This window comes from Mustela erminea, chromosome 6 (assembly GCF_009829155.1).
Source record: "Mustela erminea isolate mMusErm1 chromosome 6, mMusErm1.Pri, whole genome shotgun sequence".
In the NCBI taxonomy this organism is placed as follows: domain Eukaryota; kingdom Metazoa; phylum Chordata; class Mammalia; order Carnivora; family Mustelidae; genus Mustela; species Mustela erminea.
In genome coordinates this window covers 123,605,852-123,628,814 of record NC_045619.1, presented here as the reverse complement: position 1 = coordinate 123,628,814, position 22,963 = coordinate 123,605,852, and the positions used below count along the sequence as shown (strand labels likewise).

Genomic DNA, 22,963 nt, shown 5'->3' with positions numbered 1-22,963 from the left:
TGGAAAATATAACCCTTATTTTCTAAGACAATGGTCTTCAAAATTTTGCCTGCATACTCTGTCTTTAACAGTTAGAAATTCCAATTGATCATTTTCCTCCTTAAACTGTTACTTTGGCCCTGTCCTAGCAAATATTTATCCTAATATAATATAGTTTATACTTAAAAGCCTTTGATTATTTTTTAAATCTTTTTTACACCAAAAGTATGAACATAGTATTTTTTAAAAAATTTTTAGTGACCATAATTGTCTAAAAGTTATCCTTACAAATAAAAGTAGTAAAAAGTGGACAGAATAAATTTTGATAGTCATAAAGAATAAAATTTTAATTGGAAATATATTTCTTCATAGGATATAACAGGTTCCAATACGTAGTTTAGTAAAACCAGTACTTGTAAAATAAAAGAATGAGGGAAGCAACAAAGGAACCCAGAAGGAGGGATGAGGCATCCTCTCTGGTTGGTCTGGGAAAGGCTTCCCAGAGAAATTGCCATTTATATTTGCTCTAAAGGATTAAAAGGCATCTTTTGGGCAAATGCAGAAAAATAAAATTCTAAGTAGAGAGAACAGTGCGTGTAAATCTGAGAGAAAGAGAAGAATATGGCCTGCCCACATGCCAGATCTTTTTGGACATGTTAAATCTGTAATGCCTATGATATATCCAAAGGAACTCTGGTGTCCTATTGGCAAGCAAATTTAAGAATGTGGAACCTAGTGGGATAGGATAGTTGTTAATAAATTGTATTCCAAATCTATAAATTAACCCAAGCTTTAATACTTTTTCTGCCTAGCTTCACTAACAACATGATCTCATGTATACATATATATGAAATATATAATAAATTTATCTCTATATGTGTATATATATAATTATATATGCATTAATTTGATACTGTTTCCTATTTCTTTCTTTTAGCTTTGATGACTTGATTTTTTTTTTTTCTTTGTAACCTCTTTCCTGCCCTTTGGAATTTAATTACATAGCTCAGTCTATTTTTCAAAGAAACATACTGATATATCAAAATAATATAATAACCAAGCCTCCTTAGGTTAGGAATAATTTCCCTCTTTTGGCTCATGATTTTCTTCTTCAGCCCTCAGACATGCCACCCTGTTGGTGGTCCTCAGGTCATGGAAAACCATAGTTCACATAGTAGTGTTTATGCTTGCAGATAATTATAAACTTCCAGCAACCCAAATGACCTTTTTTTTTTTTTCTTAAGTCTCTCTTCTCTAGGATCACAGGTAAAATCTGAAGGTCCTTTCTCAAGATACCTTAGATTCCAAGAGAAAACCCAAAGACTCTTGTGACAAGCCTCCTTTTCAATACCATGAAGTTCTTATATTCACAATGCCCGGACAGAGATGGGCTTTGGTCTGTCCTTACGTCTTTGAGTGACAGAGACCTTGAATTCTCATGCCTGGGAATGACAGGGGTTTGATATAAAGCCAACATCTTTCCATAGTGCTTTATGTTTACTCTAAAGCTCTTCATTCTAAAGCCATCCTCATTGAAACTTAAATCCAAAAAAGAATACCTGTGTGTGACATGACCTGGAAATTTAATTGGAAATGAATTTGATACTAAATGTAACTAGAAACAACTTACATTGTTATTTTGCATTTCAATAAGGTATGTTATGCTTAAGGAATTTTGCTCGGTCCAAGTCAAAGGATGCATGTTGCAAGATTATTTGTGAAAGCAAATATTTAAGAAAGAAACTAAACAACCATTAATAGTATCAATGAGGTTATTTAAATGATGACAAACCCTACATTAAATATTGCAGACTACACAGCATAAAAAGGGATGATATAATAGTTCTGATGGCTAGCCTTCCTATAGTATCTTTTGTATGTCAGACACAGTACCGAGTGTCTCACATATTTAACCCCCTCAAGTCTCACAACTACCCTGTGAAGTAGGTGCTATTATCTTGTCCAGTTTGCCAGAGAAGAAGCTGGACACATTAGATTGGGAAATTTACTCAACACTACACAGCCAAGAAGTGATGGATCTAGGAGCCAGATGTACCGACATGGAATAACAGCACAATATTTTATTAAGAGAAAAAAAAATAAACAAGGTACAAAGGGAATGTATAAAGTATAATTCATATTTCTATAAGAAACAAACGTGTGCTGGTGTGGGTACATGTGTTGGTGAATGGAAAACCATATTTAAGTGGAGAGAAAAATACTGCAAAGTGGGATTTAGATGTTGGGGTTTCTACTTTTTGCCTGATGTACTAGTATATGCCTTCTAAAAGTTTATTGTAATATACATATGTTTACTTTTGCAGTTCATGGCTTTAAAGTAATTAGAGTTTGAATGAAGAAACTACCATACTGTAATATAAAAAAAAAACAACCCACAAGTCATTTTTCATACCTATGTTGAAAACAACACTAATTCCAAACATTTGTTTATACTAGTGGCAATGAGTCATTTCACTATCTGAAAAGTATTATTTATTACTAAAAACACTATTTAAAAATATTTGATTAGTGAATTTCTTTCTACATTTGTCACACCGATTTCCTTCCTCTGGTCCCTTTGCCTCTTAATCCTCCCGCTGCATCTTCTCCCTCATGTTAAGAGTTTTCTCATGTGAGAGAAACCCATCTCAGACGTCACCATCTGGATTTCCATTTTTAAAGTTTATTTAAGTACCAGAGGATGTTGCCAAGAACGCAAAACTCTGTTTGCTTAGCTAAGACTAGCTACAGTCTCAGAGAGCTTTCTTGTCTGGCAGGGTTAGAGAAGACAAAAATGCAAACCTCCTTATTGTAAATAGTTGACACTAAACAACATTATCCACTCAGCTGACATAAGATGGACATTATTTATGCCATCATTCTCAATTTCTTTCAGGAGATTTTAGAAATTATACTATGCATCCTGTCTTTCCATCAACTTACAGTTTGTAAAAAATTAATTTCCATGGAAACTGATACAGGGGAAAGCATAATTTTGTTGAGATGTTGTGAAATAAATTTGTAATGAAGTAGAGAGACAAATCACTTAGAGAAACCCATTAATAATTCACTTTCAACAAAGTTAAAACAGTGTCTAAACATATCTCATCAAAAAAATTTTGCTGTTGTGTTAATTGGTAGAGATATTTGCTTTTATAAGGCATAAACAACTTCTCCTAAAATATACGTGTTGACTCAGAAGGATATAAGGATTCAAACAACTATCAATCATTGTTTTCCAGATACTTCTGTGTGTTTTGTTATGACTTCAGTATCAAACTACCATCCATTCTCTAATAAGCAAAGTAATATATCCATTGGTCTGCAAGATTAAAAAGTCATAAACACAAATATAATGGAATATGCATCATTTCCTTTGGAATTTATGAAACTGTTTTTGCACAATTCCCTAAAGGGTGAGGGGAAAAAAAATCAAGCAATCTTTGATATGCAGTATAAATAATTCCCCAAAGAAATCACAAGGACTGTTTTTGTTTATTTTTGCTTTAAGCATGCAAATGTATTCCTTATCTGTACCTTAACTTTGGGTACTCATAAACATCCACTGCTTAAACTAGAAAAAGGTCTTATTTATGAATTAATTTTATCCTTTGTTGTTAGAAAAGAGAAATATGAAATGTGAAATAAAAAGGGAATAAGGAAATACAGACACTAAGTTCATCTGAAATAGGATGACACCCATATATAAAATCTTTTTATAACCTGATATAAATATTAAAAATAAGAACGAATGAGTATTAAAACTACGTCCTATATAATACAAAATGTTAAGACATAAAATCATGTTAAATAATTGCCTTTTTTCTAAAATATACCCACATCTTCCTTTCTCATATTCAGACAGATAAATGCAAATAATGCCATTATCCACTATTTTTGCCTGAATAACTTCGTGTTCATTGGTGTTGTATTATACCAGCTTTGAGAAAAATAAGTCAGCAATGGCAATAACTGTTCAAAGACAAAGTAGACAATGCTCCTTACCGACACACAGGGCCGTTCTTCTCCACTACACAATTCCCACCATTTCTGCAGTAACCCAATGGGCACTCTACAAAGAAGCATCACAAAGCCCACAGTTAATTGTAAATATTATTAGGAAGGAGGCGGACATATTACTGTTAATCGCTGCATTAAATCTAGCCACTGAGAATAAATTGCTTCTAAAAGAACAAGAATTCTCCTAGGCTACTTCTCTGTGGCCCACAAATTTGTTCTGTGGCCCTTACCGCCCTTGATGTGTTCATTCTCTTCACATGCCTGAGTGGTTGACCGCAAGAGAAGACTCTTTCCTCCCCTGGATTAGCAAAATCTACTTATTTAGAACATGTCTGTAAGACATATTTGTGATTTTTTTAAATTTTTATTTATTTTCAGCATAACAGTATTCATTATTTTTGCACCACACCCAGTGCTCCATGCAATCCGTGCCCTCTCTAATACCCACCACCTGGTTTCCCCAACCTCTCCCCCGCCCTCACCACTTCAAACCCCTCAGATTGTTTTTCAGAGTCCATAGTCTCTCATGGTTGTGATTATACTGAAATTTGTTCTTTAATGCAACATTTATTGTTTTCAGTTCCACACACGAGTCACTATCATGACAGACAATGCTTTCCTGGGTGTCCTTGTCTTCTTGGTGAAATGTCACTTGTGCATGAGCATGTCCAACCTTTGCATTCATGACAAGCATCAGCATAGCTCAAATTGACCTTTGTTTCCCTGGCCCTGGTCTCTTGCTGCTTGTATCATTCCCCACTCCTAGGTTAGTGTCAACATTTATCTTCAAAGGTGATTTGCTTATAGATGAAAAAGAAGCTAGATACTGTCTCATAGGTATGACACTGGAAGTGGTTAGTGCCTTTAGCTCTTCAGGTTTCTTTACAGTATCCTTGGATCCTTACATGTATCCTGACCTACTAAGACGTGTTGGTTTCCTTACTCACTTAATCCCCAAATTGCTTTTCTTGGCTTTTTTTTTTTTTAAAGATTTTATTTATTTATTTGACAGAGAGAGAGATCACAAGTAGGCAGAGAGGTAGGCAGAGAGAGATAGAGAGGGAAGCAGGCTCCCTGCTGAGCAGAGAGCCCGATGCGGGACTCGATCCCAGGACCCTGAGATCATGACCTGAACTGAAGGCAGTGGCTTAATCCACTGAGCCACTGAGGCACCCTTTTTTTTTTTTTTTTAAACAACTTCTCTCTTGCAGGATACCATTCTCCCCTGGTTGGGCTGTCTTACCACCAATACTTGGTGGAAACCTGTAATTCAACATAACTATTCTGAGCATCTGTTAATATCCAGCACTAGGCTAGGCACTGGATATATAACAATATATAACACAGGAAGTTTACAAAATTATTAAAACTTCAGGCACCAGAGCCAGACTGCCTGAGAAAGAATCTCAACTCAACTTAATTAGCTGTATAATACAGGATAAGCTAGTTAATCTCTCTGTATCTCTGGTTCCTCTCTGTCAAACTGGATTAAAAATAGTATCTATCTTAGAGTTGTTGAGAATGTTAGAACACACCTAGCTCATGATACATGCTTAAGAAATGTTGACCTAAAAAAGAGGGGAACCTGGGTGGCTCAGTGGGTTAAGCCTCTGCCATGTATGATCTTAGGGTCCTGGGATCCAGGTGGCATCGGGTTCTCTGCTCAGCAGGGAGCCTGCTTCCTCCTCTCTCTCTGCCTGCCTCTCTGCCTACTTGTGATCTCTCTCTCTGTCAAATAAATAAATAAAATCTTTAAAAAAAAAAAGAAATAATAAAAAAAAGACAATTGTGGTTTTTGCTCATGTTGACCTTCTAACTTTATAGAAAATACAAAAAAGAAAAAGACTTGGGAGTTAAAATACAATATTAAAATTAGTATACTTTGGAATGGATGTAACAAGGGTAATTGGAGTACAAATAAGGGCACCTAAATCAAATTTGGGGAATAAAGAAAAGCTTTCCAGAAGAAAATCAGCATTCATTTGGGTACGGGGGTGTATGTGTGTGTTTAAATATAGTCATAAAGACTCAGAGGCCCACGAAGAGAGTATGGTATGTTTGAGGATCGGAAGGAGGTTCAGCCTGGTTGGACCGATCACGCAGAGAGAGAAGGGGAGAAGGTCAGAGACACACGGGGGCCAGCTCATATAGGCTCAGTGAGCAGTTTAAGCTTTAACCTAGAAGGCCAGAATTTTAAGAAACTAAGTGCATGCTTCATTCTTTAAAAAGACAATTCTGGATCCAGTATGTAAAGTCAAGAGAAGGGCTAAGACTAAAATGCAAGAGCCCAGTTAAGAGCTTTTTGTAATAATCCAGTAAGAAACCGTGGTTGCTTGAATGAAAGAGGTGGGGTAGGAGCCTGAGAATTGTGGGGATTTGTGAGATATTTAAATGTTGGGATTGAAAGATCCTGGTGATTATCTGGAAGAATAAAGGGTGATGTTAAAACCTCTGGCCGGGCCTCTGGTTAGCTGATGGTTTCATTCACTGAACTGGGGGATCTGAGGGGAAGGGAGAATTTGTAGGGAAAGATGCTGGTGTTTTAAGTGCCTAAGGGGACATCGAAGTGGAAGTATTCCTTGGGCAATATTATTTGCAGGTCTGAAGCTCAGATAAAATACAGGCTAGGGCATGGATCTGAAGCTTTGGATTTCTTCCTCTGCCTTTCAGCTACCATCAATTTTCAGGCTTGCCCCTCAAAAATCACTTGAGATCATTTTATTAAGTGTCACGGGGGTCACAAAGACACAGTCTTTGACTTTACAGGAGCAGACTAACCTTAGCAGAAAGAGAAGCAATTTACTTGGGTCGGGAAAGGATGATGGTTTTGAAGAATAGCAGAAAAGTAATAAGGAGAAGCAAAAATGCTGTGTTGGAAAACAGCCCTCGGAGAAGAGAGAGAGTCAGATTGTGGAGTCAGTCACAGAACACCGGGAAGGGGGCAGAAGAGGGAGGATGAAAGAGGAAAATCGGAAGGAGGAGGTTGCAGTGTGGGAACACGTTTGCGATATACCACGTGTCTGCTGTTCTTTTTGCTCTCAAAGGTTTCCAGTGATTGGCTCTTCCAGGGATGTAGCTGGCCCCTAAACAACGTGGGGATTTGGGGCACTGACCCTCGCACAGTTAACCACCCATAGATAACTTTGAACTCTCCCGAAACTTAACTGCCAATTGCCTACTGTTGACTGGAAGCCGTACTGATGATATAAACAGTTGGTGAATGTATCTTTCAGATAAACAGTTGGTGATAATATAAACAGTCGGTGAACATATCTTTTATATATGATGTGTATCGTATACTGTACTTCTGCAATAAAGTAAGCTAGGAGAAGAAAATGCTATGAGGGAAATCAAAGGAAGAGCAACTGCATTTCCAGTACTTTCCTGTAAAAAACTCTGCCTATCAGTGGAGCCTCACAGCTTGAACCTGTGCTACTTCAGGGTCATCTGTAGTTCCTCTTTAATTACAGCAAGGGAGTGTGGCACTGAAGATGGGGGTACAGCTACACCCCTCAGGCTTTCAGGGCATGCTCAGCTGAACACAACAGATGTGAAATTTCCTTCCTAAACAAGAAATTAGCTGGTTTGACTAAAAACAGCCCACCAGCATGATAAAGCATAAATAGCTAGAAACCTTTCAGATAAACCATTTTATGGTTATGTTTGGTCTTAAGTACAATTTCAGTCTTCCTCACATAAGGGCTTTGTTTTTATAAGGAAAAAAAACCGTAGAGTGTCTGATATTACATAGAACATCAAAATACACATAGCTGCTCATTTTCCCCCCCTGGGATTATTAGTATTTACCATGATTGCTGAGAGTAAAACATAGGCTTGCTTTACATCAAAATAAAGCTGTGGAAATTTAAATATGCATTTTATTACACTGGATAATGGAGCACGGTGGAAAGGAAGCACTGGCCAGAGCAAGGAGTTAAACTCAGTGTTTTGGAAGAGAGACTGTTTGTAGATGACCTCCACAGGTTCTTTATCCATAAGAATGGAAAGCCACAGTACAACATCTTTTCACCTTTACTTTACTCAAAACAGTTTAAAGTAGGGAACAGCTGAAATGGGCAGGGAGGGGTCTATGACTAGTTAGCAATGAAGAGATTAAACTATTAAACTCCCAGGATATAAGCAGCTCTCAAATGTCAAGTCGGGGTCTATGGGGTTGATAGGAGAACCTCAGGCTCCTTAGCCACATCAGTGTCTCGCCGCCTTGTGCCCTCCTGCATTGGTTATTATGACCGTGTATCTGGAGGCCAGTATGATTCAACTGGAGGCTAGGAAGTGAGAGCTCTCGTACAGTGGGCTGCTGAGAAGACTGATAGTCACGTGAGTCCTGGTTCTCCCTCCTTGACACCTGCTCAGGTAATGGGTTGTGTAACTTTGGACTAAGCGGTTTAAGTCTAAGCTTTCTCATGTTTAAAGTGCGAATTATATCTATCACCTTGCCTTCTAGGGCTGTTGAGAAGATAAAATGAAAGGTATTTGTAACATTTCTATACGAGTGAGTTAGGTATGCATAATGTATTAAATAATTGTTCTCAGTCAGCTCTCTGTATTTGGGGATTGTTTAAACTGCCCATGAAACCTAATTTCTATGACCAATGCTCTCTCCAGCATTTCCTTTCCTTCTCCCCTGTGCCATTATGAGCACCAGTACCACTATCAATTACTGAAGACCTGATCTGTGTCGAGACTGTCTTAAGAGTTTTACTGGCATTACCTCATTTAATCCTCATAGCAGTATGTGTTATATTCATAGAGATCCTTTTTCACAGAGAAGGAAACTGGTTAATAATATAATTTGCTCAAGTCAATAGCAAAGGAGCAACAGATACTGAGCTAAATTCCAGTCCTCTAACACCTAAAGTCTATTGGTTTAAAAGTGTCAAATGATCTGCTATTCAGGTCAGAATTTCTGTATAACCCCTTGCTGTTCTTGATATTATGATCATCAGCTTCTTTGAATGGTACAGTATTTATGCACTGTCATGGATTAGATATACACCTGCCAATAACTTGCCTGAAGTTTCAGGAGCTATAAGGGTCTAAGAATCTTCCAGAAAACCAAATGGCTTGGTGCAGTAAACCAAATACCCAGTGGGCACAGACTGTTCTCTTTATCTTGAAATCCCAGCACAGGGACTGCAGGGAAGATTAACTATGGCTTAGCAATCTGGCATAGCTCTACTCTATAGTGCTTTGGTTTGGTGTATGCTTCGAGTAAAAAATGTTCTTGTTGGAAAGAAGAGTAGCTCTATCGGAGGGTATTCATTGAAAATAGAGCAAAGGGAGTTGCAGGGGGATGGGTGAAAGAGGTGACGGGACGAAACGCACACTCATCAAGGCGAGCACGGCGTGAGGCACAGCCGTGATGAGTCAATGTATTGTACACCTGACGCTGATAGAACACTACATGTTGAGACCAATGGAATTAAATTTTTTAAAAAAACTTAATAAAAATAAAACCTTCTGAAATATTATTAGGCCTTACTATTATTATTATTAAACATATTAAACTGTATTCATAACATCCCATCCTAAAACCTCGTTTTTTTTTTCAAGGATTTTATTTATTTATTTATTTGAGAGCGAGAATGAGCACCAGCGGTGGGAGAAGGGAGGGGCGGAGGGAGAGGGAGAAGCATATTCCCTACTGGGCAGGGAGGAGCCTGGTGCAGGGCTTGATCCCGGGACCCCCAGGTCATGACCTGAGTTGAAGCCAGATGCTTAACTGACTGAGCCACCCAGGCATCCCTGCAACTCTATATTTTTGATGCCTTTTCCTTATTCTACTTCAAAGGATGATTATCATAATTATAGTATCACCTTAACATAACTTTCATTAACCTCCACTACTACAGATGACTGGAAAAAACTCCCAATTTAAATTAAGCCAGACACATTCTGTTCAATAACCTTCTGCTGCATCAGCAACCAAAACTTGAAAATAATATGCCTTTCTAACATAACTTGGGAACACACGGCCTTGTCGAAATATACTTAACCTGCAACACTTGCATAGGGCCTGAGGTCAATGTTCCCGTTAATGACTTAAACCTCAGGTGAGGGGAGACCAGATGCTCACCGCCTGCTGTTCGACCAGGGACATTACTGGATGCTGTCAGGATCGGGCTCATAAAGTCTATGAAACGCTACCCAAAAGGGAGATGATGTTTGGAAAGAAAGAGGAAGGTGTCACGGGCATTGACACCTCTTCGTGTGGATTAAGCCTAGACACATTCTTAAACACAGAAGCATTGACTACATCGTATCTGTTTGACAAACTAAAAAGCACAGAAAATATAGAGAACAAAAAATGTAATGTGAATTTTATTTCTGAAAGCTGTTTCACGAGTTCTTTATATTACTGTAACCCAGCAGCTGGGGCAGTGTGATGTGTAAATGAACGGTGAATGAATTGCTGAATGGCTCAACTAGATGGGGCGACCAGAATGTGCTCTCTGCTACTACCTCCACGTCGTCAGGATGAATGATAAAAGTAAAATACCTAAAGTCAGACAATAACCCATCACATGTTATGGTATATTTGTTCTCACTGAGGACTATCCTGAACAAAAATCTCACCTTTATGCAAATAAATTTGGGTAGTGGATATCAGTGCTTTGTCTTAATAGTTTCAAAGACTGAAACTATCTTGTTTTTATTTTTCTTACTCTGGAAAGAAAGTGAAAGCATTTCCTTTGGGTATCAGTCTGATGTATAAGCATGCCTCATACAGAAATAATGGCAGAGACCGTTCATCTTTGCATATTTTATGGGACCAGATTTGCTCGCTTCTTGATTTCCTTTTGTACTCATAAAATTCAGTGCTCTGTGAGTATTCATTTCAGTAGCATAAAAAATAAGACTTTCTTGCACTGTGATCTGATTATAATTATCATGCTTTTGTCACTTATCTCATAATAGTCTGCACTCTTGAAAGATACAAAGAATATATTCTCACCTAGTTTTGATATTAAATATCTCCAATTTATTTAAAATATATGATTGAATATATCTTCTATTATGACTTTGTATTTTTGTTGTGAGAGATTTATATTGCCCCTACTTATCTATTATTTCATATATCTCCTGCATGAAATAAAAGTTCAATTACCCAGGAGAGATGTTAGCAATGGACTATAATAAATTTAGAGAATTTTAAAGCAGTTCTGATAAAAGTATAATCACAAACATACATTACCAGTTCTGATAAATATTGCAGGGTCAGGAGAGAAGAATTTTTAAAAGTCAGTCTAAAGCTTAATAAACTGACTTTTAAACATGACTAGATCATGCAAATAGAGAAGTGGGAAAATTATAATTAAAAAATTAATAACATGTTAGATTGTTTCCTTATTTTAGAAACCAAGCAATTTGCATCAAAGATATTATCAAATACTAATAACTTTAAGTTTTATTAACTTAAAATTTAGTGTTTGATTTTTCTTCATCGGGGAACATTCATTTATATAGAACAAGCATGAGTTCATTATATATTTATATATATTATATATGTTATATATTACATTATATATTTATAAGCTTTTTATATGTTACTGTTAATATTCTTCCTGACCTAAACTAATAATAGAAATCCAATTATTCCATACTTGGCAATTATTTAGAATTTCAAGTTTTGTTATTTTTATCATCTATGGGTTAAGTTACTGGCTTATATTGTAAAGAATATGTTAATGGAAATAGAGTACCTGTGCAGCTGGACTCATCAAGCTGGAAATCCATGCAGTCGACCAAACCATCACAGCGCTTGTGAACTGGGATACAGCTGTTAGAGGAAGTGCACGTCAACGCACCATCAGAACAGCTCTCGTTGGCTGTGGGGAATAATCATCATTTTTTAAAAAATGAATTTCTTCTAATGAAATAGTAAGACAGTTTATTATACCATCCCTCATCTTTCTGGTCTTATATTTGAATTATGTATTATAGTTCTTTTTGATTTTTCAAAAAGAAGTTTATTGACAGAATCGTTTCCCAGCTGCTCACTAGGTACTGTTATACAGGCACGTATGTATAAAATCTACTGTGTATACTATGTCGTCTGAATGGATTTTAGACTTAACTTTTATGTCCAAGTAGAGCTCTCTGTTCCTCTGCTGCTCCCCTAATGTCCCTGACATTATGCTCATTTGCAATGACAGCAACCATTACTTGAATGTTCATCAATTTCCACACGGTTGTAAATCCCGGGTGGTCACCGGGTACATGATGTAGGTCACAGCAGCTCAATGTAAGATGACTCTGTGTCTTCCTGGCGTGGTGCATTTTACTAATTCCAGAGTCTCTTGTCAGCCTGACTTCAAGAGACAAGCCCAAGTCTTGCTCATAGGATGAGTTGTTTCAGAAAAATGACTTTACCGATGCTAACCAAGGGCACTGATACTTCCGTGGCAATCTAGTCCTGACAGGTACTCGACTTCCCCCAGATGCTACAATTAGTCCTGAAACTGTATTTTTGTCTTCCTGCCCCTCATTCTTTTGTCTCATCAGGGCTATAATTTCCTGCAAAGCGGTAAAATGTTGAGGCTCTTTTTACAAGTTAGCGCTGAAGAAGAACCCTCCATTCCAGACTGTCATTAGACATCTCTCATCTTGTATTTGCTTGAGAACCTGGAATCATGCCTGATCTCTCCTCTCTGGTTCTACTCCAGTTTTCCCCCATGCTGAAATCTATCATGTCTCTAAGCCTTTCTTTGTGATAACTCTTCCATCTAGCTTTGCTGTGTTTGGAATAGAGGGAATATTGAAACACGGACCCATGGCATCATCTCGTCAGGAATCCTGGATAGATTTCAAAGGCATGAAATTATAACAATATTGATTATGCTGATTTTCTATGCTTAATCCTTTGAGTCCTAGGTTTCCTCAGAGATAAATGGAGGGCAAGGCTTTGTGGTGCTTAACCCAAGTTCAGCAAGAATGGTTCTGCTTTTCTCTGACTTCCCTAATGGTGTCACATACAATACCTTATTTGAACACTTTAATCCAATCCCGCTGCTAGAATTTTTTAAAGAAGGATTGACCTGGGAAGTTACTTCTACTAGGATAGAGACAAGTTCAAATTTCTCAAGCTAAATTGGTATTTTAGAAGACTCAGGAATAAATGTACCCATGAGTGGGTCTTACACAAATTTTGCCAATATTATCATGATTTTTTTCTTTTCTTTAAGTATATTTATGGCTGGTGAGGTGCCTGGGTGGCTCAGTACATTAAGCGTCTGCCTTCGGCTCAGGACATGATCCCAAGATCCTGGGATTGAGTCCCGCACCGGGCTTCCTGCTCAGTGGGGAGTCTGCTTCTACTGTGTAGAAGCATACTGCTTCTCACTATGTCTATCTCTGTCAAATAAATAAATAAAATCTTTAAAAAAAAAAGTATATTTATGGATTGGAATTGTTTGGTTATCATACAGTTTGACAGCTACCTATCAAAAATTAATTTTCAAGTTACACACAAGATGTTTTTAAGAGTGTGTCTGTCCATTGATTAAAAATCCTAGCTCTGAAAATTAAAGTGATGCTTTTCATTGAGTAATCCTGGGGTGCTAGAACTTCAGTTTCCACCAGTAAATATTACAGAGCTGTCCCTCCACATAAGAGTCTATGCTTAGCACTCCAACTGGAGAGTGCAGGGAAACACTTTACAGAAAGAGTGACGAGAAAACAAACAGAAAGAGTGACCAGAACATATGTAACAATAAAAGCAAAATGCCAATATGAAACCAGTTAAGAGTCCAAAATAATAACATAAAGAAATGCCAAAAGGACAGTCTTAATTGCAAAAGCACTGGTACAGATCAGTATTATAAAAATGAGAGTTTCCTTCAGTGCACAAAAGTCTGTAAGGACTGAATGAGTAGAGTCTGGAGATGTTTTAAATTTTCATGTTTCTAGTAAAAAGCCATTTAGCAGAGTGGGAACAAAATCTGTAAGTGGGGAATCAATAGGTTTGATATTAGAATAGTGAGCAAGGCAGTTTGCCTTTCGCTGGGGAGTGTGTGTAAGGAGGTAGTGCAGACAAACTGAAAAACCACCCAAAACCATACTGTACAAATGCCCAATGTCCCAGAAGAGATGATCTTTAAGCTTTTGCAAAAGGTTAAATAATTTTAAGATCTACATTGACAAGATAAATGATACTGCAAACCAAGTAAACTAGGAAACAGAATAATCTTCCAACTCTTCTCAGATGAAGAGGTGTTTGTAAAAAATGAATATGTATGTACACACATGCGCTATATATTTGTGTGTGTGTGTGTGTGTGTGTGTGTATACACATTCTTGTCATCATTGTTTTGCATTGCAAGGGGCTGAGAGATCATATAAGATGACAGTTTTTAGGGGTTTTTAATTTTTTTTTTTAAGATTTATTTATTTGAGGGGCACCGGGATGGCTCAGTGGGTTAAAGCCTCTGCTTTCGGCTCAGGTCATGATCTCAGGGTCCTGGGATCGAGGCCCACATCGGGCTCTCTGCTCAGCGGGGAGCCTGCTTCCCCCTCTCTCTCTGCCTGCCTCTGCCTACTTGTGATCTCTGTTTGTCAAATAAATAAATAAAATCTTAAAAAAAAAAAAGATTTATTTATTTGCGAGAGAGAACACAAATGGGAGGGGCAGAGTGAGGGAGAGAGCATCACAGGCCGACGACATTCTGAGCAGAGAGGCCGATACGGGGCTTGCTCTCGTGACCCTGAGGTCACAACCTGAGCTGAAACGAAGTCTTAGATGCTTCACCAATTGAGCCCCCCAGGCACCCTAACAGTTTTAATGTTTTAGATAATATAGTATGTTGAAATTTGTATACAAAGCTCATAGATAATACTCATCTACTGTTGAAGCATTATTTCAGACACTTCTACTCTGGAAAATACTCATCTACTCCAACCATATCCCCTAAAGCAATTTCCAGTGTGAGTGATAGCTTATTTTCAAATTGACTATACAGTGAAGAGCTCTAACCTGTAAGGGCTATAAATCCTCTCAGCTTTGGCCCAAATAGTATTGAAACACATAAAAAATATGCAACAAAATAAATTGTTTCAATGTACAAAAAGTCTTACTTTTCCTTTCTGGAGAAAGTTTAAATTAAGAAAGTTTGAATTTAAATTAAAATTAGGTGTTTTATGAAATTTAAAACTAAATTCTTAGTTTCTATGGCATTTAAAATAGTATAATATTAAAGTTATAGATATATATCAATTTCCTTTTAAAAATAGGTGGCAAATAAATTATGACTAGCAAGTAGTATTTACTGAAACCCACACAGCAAAGTACATTGTACTGAATACAGGAAAAGTCATCAAACCATTACTTTCTTTTTCTCCTTCATTATTATTACAGATATGACAAAGAAAAATTTCAAAAATACTCCAAGTAATCTACATATAAAATTTATAGGAAACTCAGATTTTGTAATTTCCCTGGATAATATCTACTTTCACCATATTCAAACATTATGGTTCAATGTCTACAGAAACATTTATTTCAATCTGTCATCCTAGAGTCTGACATTCTTTCTTACCAAAATAAGCCAAGTAACACAGAACATTCTGTGACTTTTAGCTCCTTCACTAGGTATTAGAGATACATTAAACAGAAGCAATTCATGAAGGGTTCACTGAAGTTACTTTCCTAAAGCAAAATTCCCTTTATAAATTATTGTTGCTGCATACAAACATACATAAAAGTAAAGTACATGTGTCTAGGGATGTGTATCCATTTACTATTATGAAGAAAACTCATGCATGCAGCTCAGCACTTCTGAGAGCAGAGTGACCACGCTCTTGCTCCGAGAATAAAGGCTATCAGCCTTTCAAGGCATGCCTGTACCTAGCACAGGCCGGGATGGGTATTTACTCTATCCTTAAACTAAAACCAACTACTACTCTTACTGAAGTATCTGGGCAGTTTAAGTAATTTTTTTAAAACTAGAAAAACAATGTAATGGGAAAAAAATAATAACTTATTATGTGTATTACACAATTGACTGTATTCATCCAATTCTTCGATATCTCTGGAAAACAGACAATCACCATTATTTTAATGTTGAATAAGCCAAGGAACACTGTGGTAAGAAGCTGGCAAATGCAGAGAGATGATCTTCCTACTCTCACTGAGAAGCACCTGAGGATGCTGGGATCACAGCGAATATATTTAAAGGCAAGTAATAAAAATATTGATGATAAAGGTTGGTCCACAGATCTGAGGAGCATGACCCATTCTACATCTTCCAAGTGTCAATCAACTTCATAAGACATGTTGACTAGTACGGGAGTATAAAGTTAGGAAGTAGGTAGTTAGGAAGTAGGTACACTACCCACTTTCCTATCTTTTTCACAGTCACATCCATCACTGGCAGCTTCCATGGGCCTCTCCTGGAACTTTCTGCATCTTCTCTCTCTGCTCGGGATCCAGGAGGCTGAACTATAAAGGACATATCCACATGCTTCTTGGTCCTCTAGCTTTTCCTTGGGTTTGGCTGATATGTAGAACCGGCAAGAAGTAACACGGATGGAAGAGGCTGTGAGATCACCATGGGCTAGCTGTTCCCTGACCTGGCATCAGGAGGCTCTCTCTGATTCCAGGTTAAGACAAATCTTCCCTCTTCTCACATCCTTTGGTCCAAGGGTGATAACAGCCCCTGCTTTTACTATCTGTTGTGGTTTCTTTCTGCACACTACTTCCCTAAATAACTCCTTTATCGAATAATCTCAAATTTTACAGTATCAGTGTGCCATCTCTGTCTTGCCAGGATACTGACTGAGGTAACATCTGATGAATTGGGGGAATATAAATAAGAGGAATCCTCCTAATTTTGTGCTATTTTCTTTTATAATTAAACCATATTTATTTTTCCTCCTTTTTCTTTTCTTTTCTTTTTTTTTTTTTTTTTTAATGGAAGGGGGCTATTTTTGGTAAAGATGTACCACTTCAGTTTATTTAAAAAAAATGTTTCCAGTAGAAAGACAATATTAAATATGAATTATTTTTAAATGCTGAACTCATCACAGGTTTACATAAACATTCTGATCCCTAAAACATTTATTTTTGCAAGAATAAAAGGCCTTTAAATACCATTTTCTATTGATTTCCCTGTTTAAATTATAACCACTTCAGAATCCTTATTCCTACCAACATTTAAATGTGTACAAGGTTCTCAAAACCAACCAACTTAAAAAACAAAACAAAAAACCTCTTATTTTGTTCTATATCACATTCTAAGTGCCAGCTTCTTGGAAGAGTCAACAGTTGATGTCTCTGACTATTTTCTCTATAAAAGATTGGCTTCAGAATTCTCCCTTTCCTGTTGACAGCAAGTTCCTTTCCAAGGTCACCAGGACTTTTGCTGTGCTTTTCCCAATCCATAGTTTTTAGGCCAAATCTTACATGATCTCTTAAGAACATTCCAACCTGTGAATACTCTTCATATTTAAGACTTTCTACAACTCATTTATGGCTATCACTCTTCCTTTGCTGTCCTCTTGTGCCTGTGACCGCATCTCTGTGTCTTTAAGCATTTTGTTTTTTTCTTAACTGTGCTCCACCTTGTGTCTTCCTCTCTCTGTTATCTCCTCCACACCCACAGCTTCAAGCCTGTATACTGAAGGCCCGGGTGATTTACGTAAATCGCTTTATCTCTTTCCTGAGCTCCACATATCCATTCTGAATACATTCTGAGTATCTCCATGTGAATGTGCCATAAATACCACAATCACAACATGTTTAAAAATGAAGCCATAATCTTCCCCTCAGAGGTGCTTCTCTTCCATTTTCCCCAGCTCAGGAAAGGGCAAATTTGCTGTCCTGTTGCCCAAATCAGAAACAGGGAAACTAATGTTGGTTACTTTCTCTTCCTCCTCACCTGACCATCTCTAAAGTCTCATCAAAATCTTTCCTTCACATTGTTCCCCAATCAACTCCTATGGCATCTCCCAGCCAGCCCATCCCTCACTCCAGCACATTCCCTCTACTACCTGAACTGTGGGTGGCGGTAGTATGATGGGTGAGGAAGGATTCTTCAAGACCTAGTCCCTGCTTATCTCTCCAGACTTATTTCTACATTTCTGACCACAAATTCCACTCCAGTTATACAAAATTTGCTTCAGGCAAACAACTTTTTCTCTATTTCCAGACCATTCTTTAGTGGAATCAAGCACCTCTGCTTCACTTGCCTAATGACTACTATCTTTCTAAATTTGCCCCTGAAATCACTTTTCTTATTAAAATTTACAGATGCCCTAGCACCACTATTAGGAAGTACCCTACACAGTCAATAACACTGTGCTTATCTGTCACAGAACTTCTCACATTTTATTCTTGACTATCACCTTCAGTAACATATAATGTATCTACAACCTGAGTTGGTCTAATACCATATCCATCTATCATCAATGCCCGTATAATATATGGCATAGACTACATTCTTACTGAGAGTTTGTGAATGAAGAAATGACTGAATTTTTTAAAAATTACCATTCTAAATCAGTAGGTAAACCCAGAAAAACAAACAAACAAAAAAACTAGTATGTCTTTAATCTTTTGGTCAACTGTCATCATTAGGTATTTTTATCCTATAAATTTGCCCTAGCACTTTTTTCACTAGTTTATTTTCATAACAGTTTTCCTTAGAGACCCACAACTTAATCAAATATATCAGAGATGGATAGAAGCGATACTCTCATGATACCAGTCTATTCCTAGCATGGGCTTATTTCCCTTCAGGAGCAGAATTTCCCATGTGACTCCATCATCAAACACCAAGTTTCCAGAGAGTGTCTCAAAATATAAGGATACTGTACTTTCCTAAGCTCCTATTTAAATAGCATTCGTATTTGAAATCAAGTATCATATGACTCTATTGAACTTACTAAGATTTCTTTCAACCAAATTACATTAGAGCCCTGATGGGAATAGGGATGAATTATTTGGCAGGCTTTCTCTTCTTTATTCACTTCCATTTGTTTACCTTCCTCTAAGAAAATGTTATAGGACTTGACAAGCTGGCTTTATTACAGAAAGAATCTACGTGTAGGAAATAACATGGAAATGGAAAACCAATCTCTAAGCCTAAACTAGGAAACGAAGTTCACTTATTTATGACTAAAACCTTTAAACATCCAAATGCTGTCTCCCCTTTCTTGTATTCATCTGTACTCCTTTTCTGACAGTTATAATTCCCGATGCCCACTCTAAATAAGACACTGAAATAGCCTTATATTTCTTTCAGTGTCCCCTCTTACATTCCAAGATGTTTTTTACTACTTAAAAAAGAAAAGTGGTCATTAACAGGTAGTTTACATAGCACTATCACTGCAACTATGCCAAATATAGAATACAGTATAATATAACACCAAGCATACAAATAATTAAATGAGATGATAGTGGTGCTTTGACTCACGATGCTTTTGTGCTCACCTTAATGACTGGTGTAATTACTTCTTTTTTTTTTTTTTTTAAAGATTCTATTTATTTATTTGACAGGGAGAGATCACAAGTAGGCAGAGAGGCAGAGATATGGGGAAGCAGGCTCCCTGATGAGCAGAAAGCCCGATGCGGGGCTCGATCCCAGGACCCTGGGATCATTACCTGAGCCGAAGGCAGAGGCTTTAACCCACTGAGCCACCCAGGCGCCCCGGTGTAATTACTTCTTAACCAACATTCTCCCTTCCTTATACGAATAGGTTAGTTATAATGAAAGTAGAAAGTGCTGAATGCCAGGCTAAGGATTGTCCATATATTCTCTCAAATCCTCATAGCTCTAAAAGGCAATATTATGTGGATGCTAAGGCTGGTTCTAATAACCTTCCCAAGCCTGAACATGTAGTAAGTGATAAAGAGGATATTCAAACCCATGTCCTTAGGATTTACTATCCCATGAACTCTTATTGACATATCTACCCAGGTAGTTGGTCGAGGTCCAACCTCTACCTGCATATATTCATTAAAATGAGTATTTGCCTATAGCCCTTTGCTTGAGCCAGCTTCATAAATACTTACATTGGGAAGAAAGTTTACCTACATATCCTCGATCCATTTCCAAAAACATTTGTTAAAATGGTAACAAGTCCCATATACAACTGCATCAAAAAATATCTAAAAATTAATTTAACCAAGGAGGTGAAAAATCTGTATGCTGAAAACTGTAATGATGTAAAATCTATATGCTGAAAACTGTAAGATGTTGATGAAAGAAACTGAAAGCAACACAAATGGAAAGATGTATCATGCTCATGGATTGGAAGAATTAGTACTGCTAAAAGGTCCAAAATATCTGAAGCAATCTACAGATTCAATGCAATCCCCATCAAAATACCCATAGTATCTTCCACAAAACTAGAACAAATAATCCTAAAATTTGTAGGAACCACAAAAGACTCCAAATAGCCAAAATCGTGAGAAAGAACAAAGCTGAAGCATCACAATCCCAAATTTCAAACTATAATACGAAGCTATAGTAGTCAAAGTAGTATAGCACCAACAGAAATCACGCACACAGATCAATGGAATAGAACAGAGCTCAGAAATAAGCATGCACATAAGGCGACTATGTCCCTTCATGACAAGGGAGACAAGAGCACACACTGGGGAAAAGACAGTCTCTTCGCTTAATGGTGCTGAAAAACTGGATGGCTACATGCAAAGGGGTAAGTCCGGAGCATTTATGCCATATACTCATATAAAGTCAAAATGGATTAAGGACCTAAATGTAAGATCTGAAACCATACAATTAAAAGAAAACATAGGCAGTAAACTTTTGGACATTGGCCTTATTTTTCTGGATTTGTCCCCCCAGACAAGGAAAACAAAAGTGAAAATTATCCATTTGGAGTACATGAAACTAAAAAGCTTTTACACAAAGAAACTATCAGCAAAACTTAAAACAAAAAAAACAAAAAAACAAAAAAACAACAACAACAAAACCTTATTACATGGGAAAAGGTATCTGCAAATGGTATACCTGATAAGAGCTTATTATCCAAAACAAACAACTGCACACACACTTACCCACACACACGTAATCTAACTAAAAATGGGCAGAGAGGGGCACCTGAGTGGCTCAGTGGGTTAAAGCCTCTGCCTTCCGCTCAGGTCACGATCCCAGGGTCCTGGGATCAAGCCCCACATCTGGCTCTCTGCTCATCAGGGATCCTGCTTCCCCCTCTCTCTCTGCCTGTCTCTCTGCCTACTTGTGATCTCTGTCTGTCAAATAAATAAATAAAATCTTAAAAAAAAAAAAAAAAGGGCAGAGGACCTGAAGAGACTTTTTTTTCAAAGAAGACATCCAGATGGCCAACAGAAACATGAAAATTTGCTCAACATCATTCATCATCAGGGAAATACAAATCAAAAGTACAAAGAGATATCACCTCACACTTGTAGGAATGGCTAGTGTCAAAGAAAGGAAGGGACAAGTGTTTAGCATGTAGAGAAAAAGGAACACTTGTGTACTATTGGTAAGAATGTAAAATGGTGCAGCGATAAAAATAAAACAAAAATAAACAATAAAAACAAGAAATACTACAGTGGTTCCTTAAAAAAATTAAAAACAGAACTACCCAGATGATCTAGAAATTCCACATCTGAGTATTTGTACAAAGAAAACAAAACACTAATTCAAAAAGATATATGCCTTCCTATGTCTATTGCCTTATTTATAATATCCAAGATATGGAAATCAAGCATCCATCAATATATGAATGGATAAAGAAAATGAGATATACACACACACAAACACACACACACACACATTCATACATACATACACACACAATGGAATATTATATAGCCAAAAAAAGAGAATGAAATCCTACCACTTGTGACAGTATAAATGGATGGAGAGAGTATTATGCTAAGTGAGTTAAGTCAGACAAAGAAGGACATATACCATATGTTTTCACTCCAATGCGTAATCTTAAAAACAAGCAAACACTGAAACAGAATCACAAACACAGAGAACAAACTGGTGGCTGCCAGAGGGGAGAGGGGTTGTGGGGTGAACAAAATCATTCAAGGGGACTAAGAGGTACAAACTTCCAGTTATAAAATAAATAAGTCATGGCTATGAAAAGTACAGCATAAGAAATGTAGTCCATAATACTGTTAACAATTTTGCATGGTGGCACACGGTAATAGCAACAACAAAAAAGATAAAAAATACATAGGCGCATTCTCCACATGAATGGCTCAGATGTAAATAAAAACGGAAATCAGGTAAGTTTAACAGAGATTAGTGTGACTACAAACAGTATGTTTCCAGAAATGCTGGAAAACCCAGCATTGCTGGTAAACCCAGCAAAGGAAATAGTAAAACCAAAAGACAACTAAACAGAATGGGAGAGGATATTTGCAAATGACATATCAGATAAAAGGCTAGTATCCAAAAATCAAAAATCTATAAAGAACTTAAACTCAACACCCAAAGAGCAAATACTCCAATCAAGAAACGGGCAGAAGACATAACAGACATTTCTGCAAAGAAGACATCCAAATGGCCAACAGACACATGAAATAGTGCTTATATGGCACTATTCATCCATTCATCTGTCGATGGACATCTGGGCCCTTTCCATAGTTTAGCTATTGTGGACAACAGCCATACTGATTGGCTACTGTGGACATCACTTGTATTTCACAGGGAAATACAAATCAAAACCACAGTGAGATACCACCTCACACCAGTCGGAATGGCTAAAATTAACAAGTCAGGAAATGACAGATGCTGGCGAGGATGCAGAGAAAGGGGAACCCTCCTACACTCGTCAAGGGAACGCCAAGCTGGCGCAGCTACTCTGGAAAACAGAATGGAGGCTCCTCAAAAAGTTGAAAATAGAGCTAGCCTACGACCCAGCAATTGAACTACTGGGTATTTACCCTGAAGATACAAATGTAGTGATCTGAAGGGGCACGTATACATGAATGTTTATAGCAGCA

At 37.3% G+C, this 22,963-nt stretch overlaps 1 protein-coding gene across 1 annotated transcript in view; it reads right to left on the bottom strand.

Annotated features, from left to right (window-relative positions):
• The window catches only part of MALRD1 (MAM and LDL receptor class A domain containing 1), a 763,833-nt gene that overhangs the window by 128,503 nt on the left and 612,367 nt on the right, over nucleotides 1–22,963 (bottom strand). Inside the window, exons 36-37 of the mRNA XM_032349560.1 lie at nucleotides 11,724–11,849; nucleotides 3,985–4,051 (exon numbers count right to left, since the gene is read on the bottom strand). Of these exons, the coding sequence (XP_032205451.1) occupies nucleotides 3,985–4,051; nucleotides 11,724–11,849 (193 nt within the window). The remainder of the gene's footprint in view (nucleotides 1–3,984; nucleotides 4,052–11,723; nucleotides 11,850–22,963) is intronic.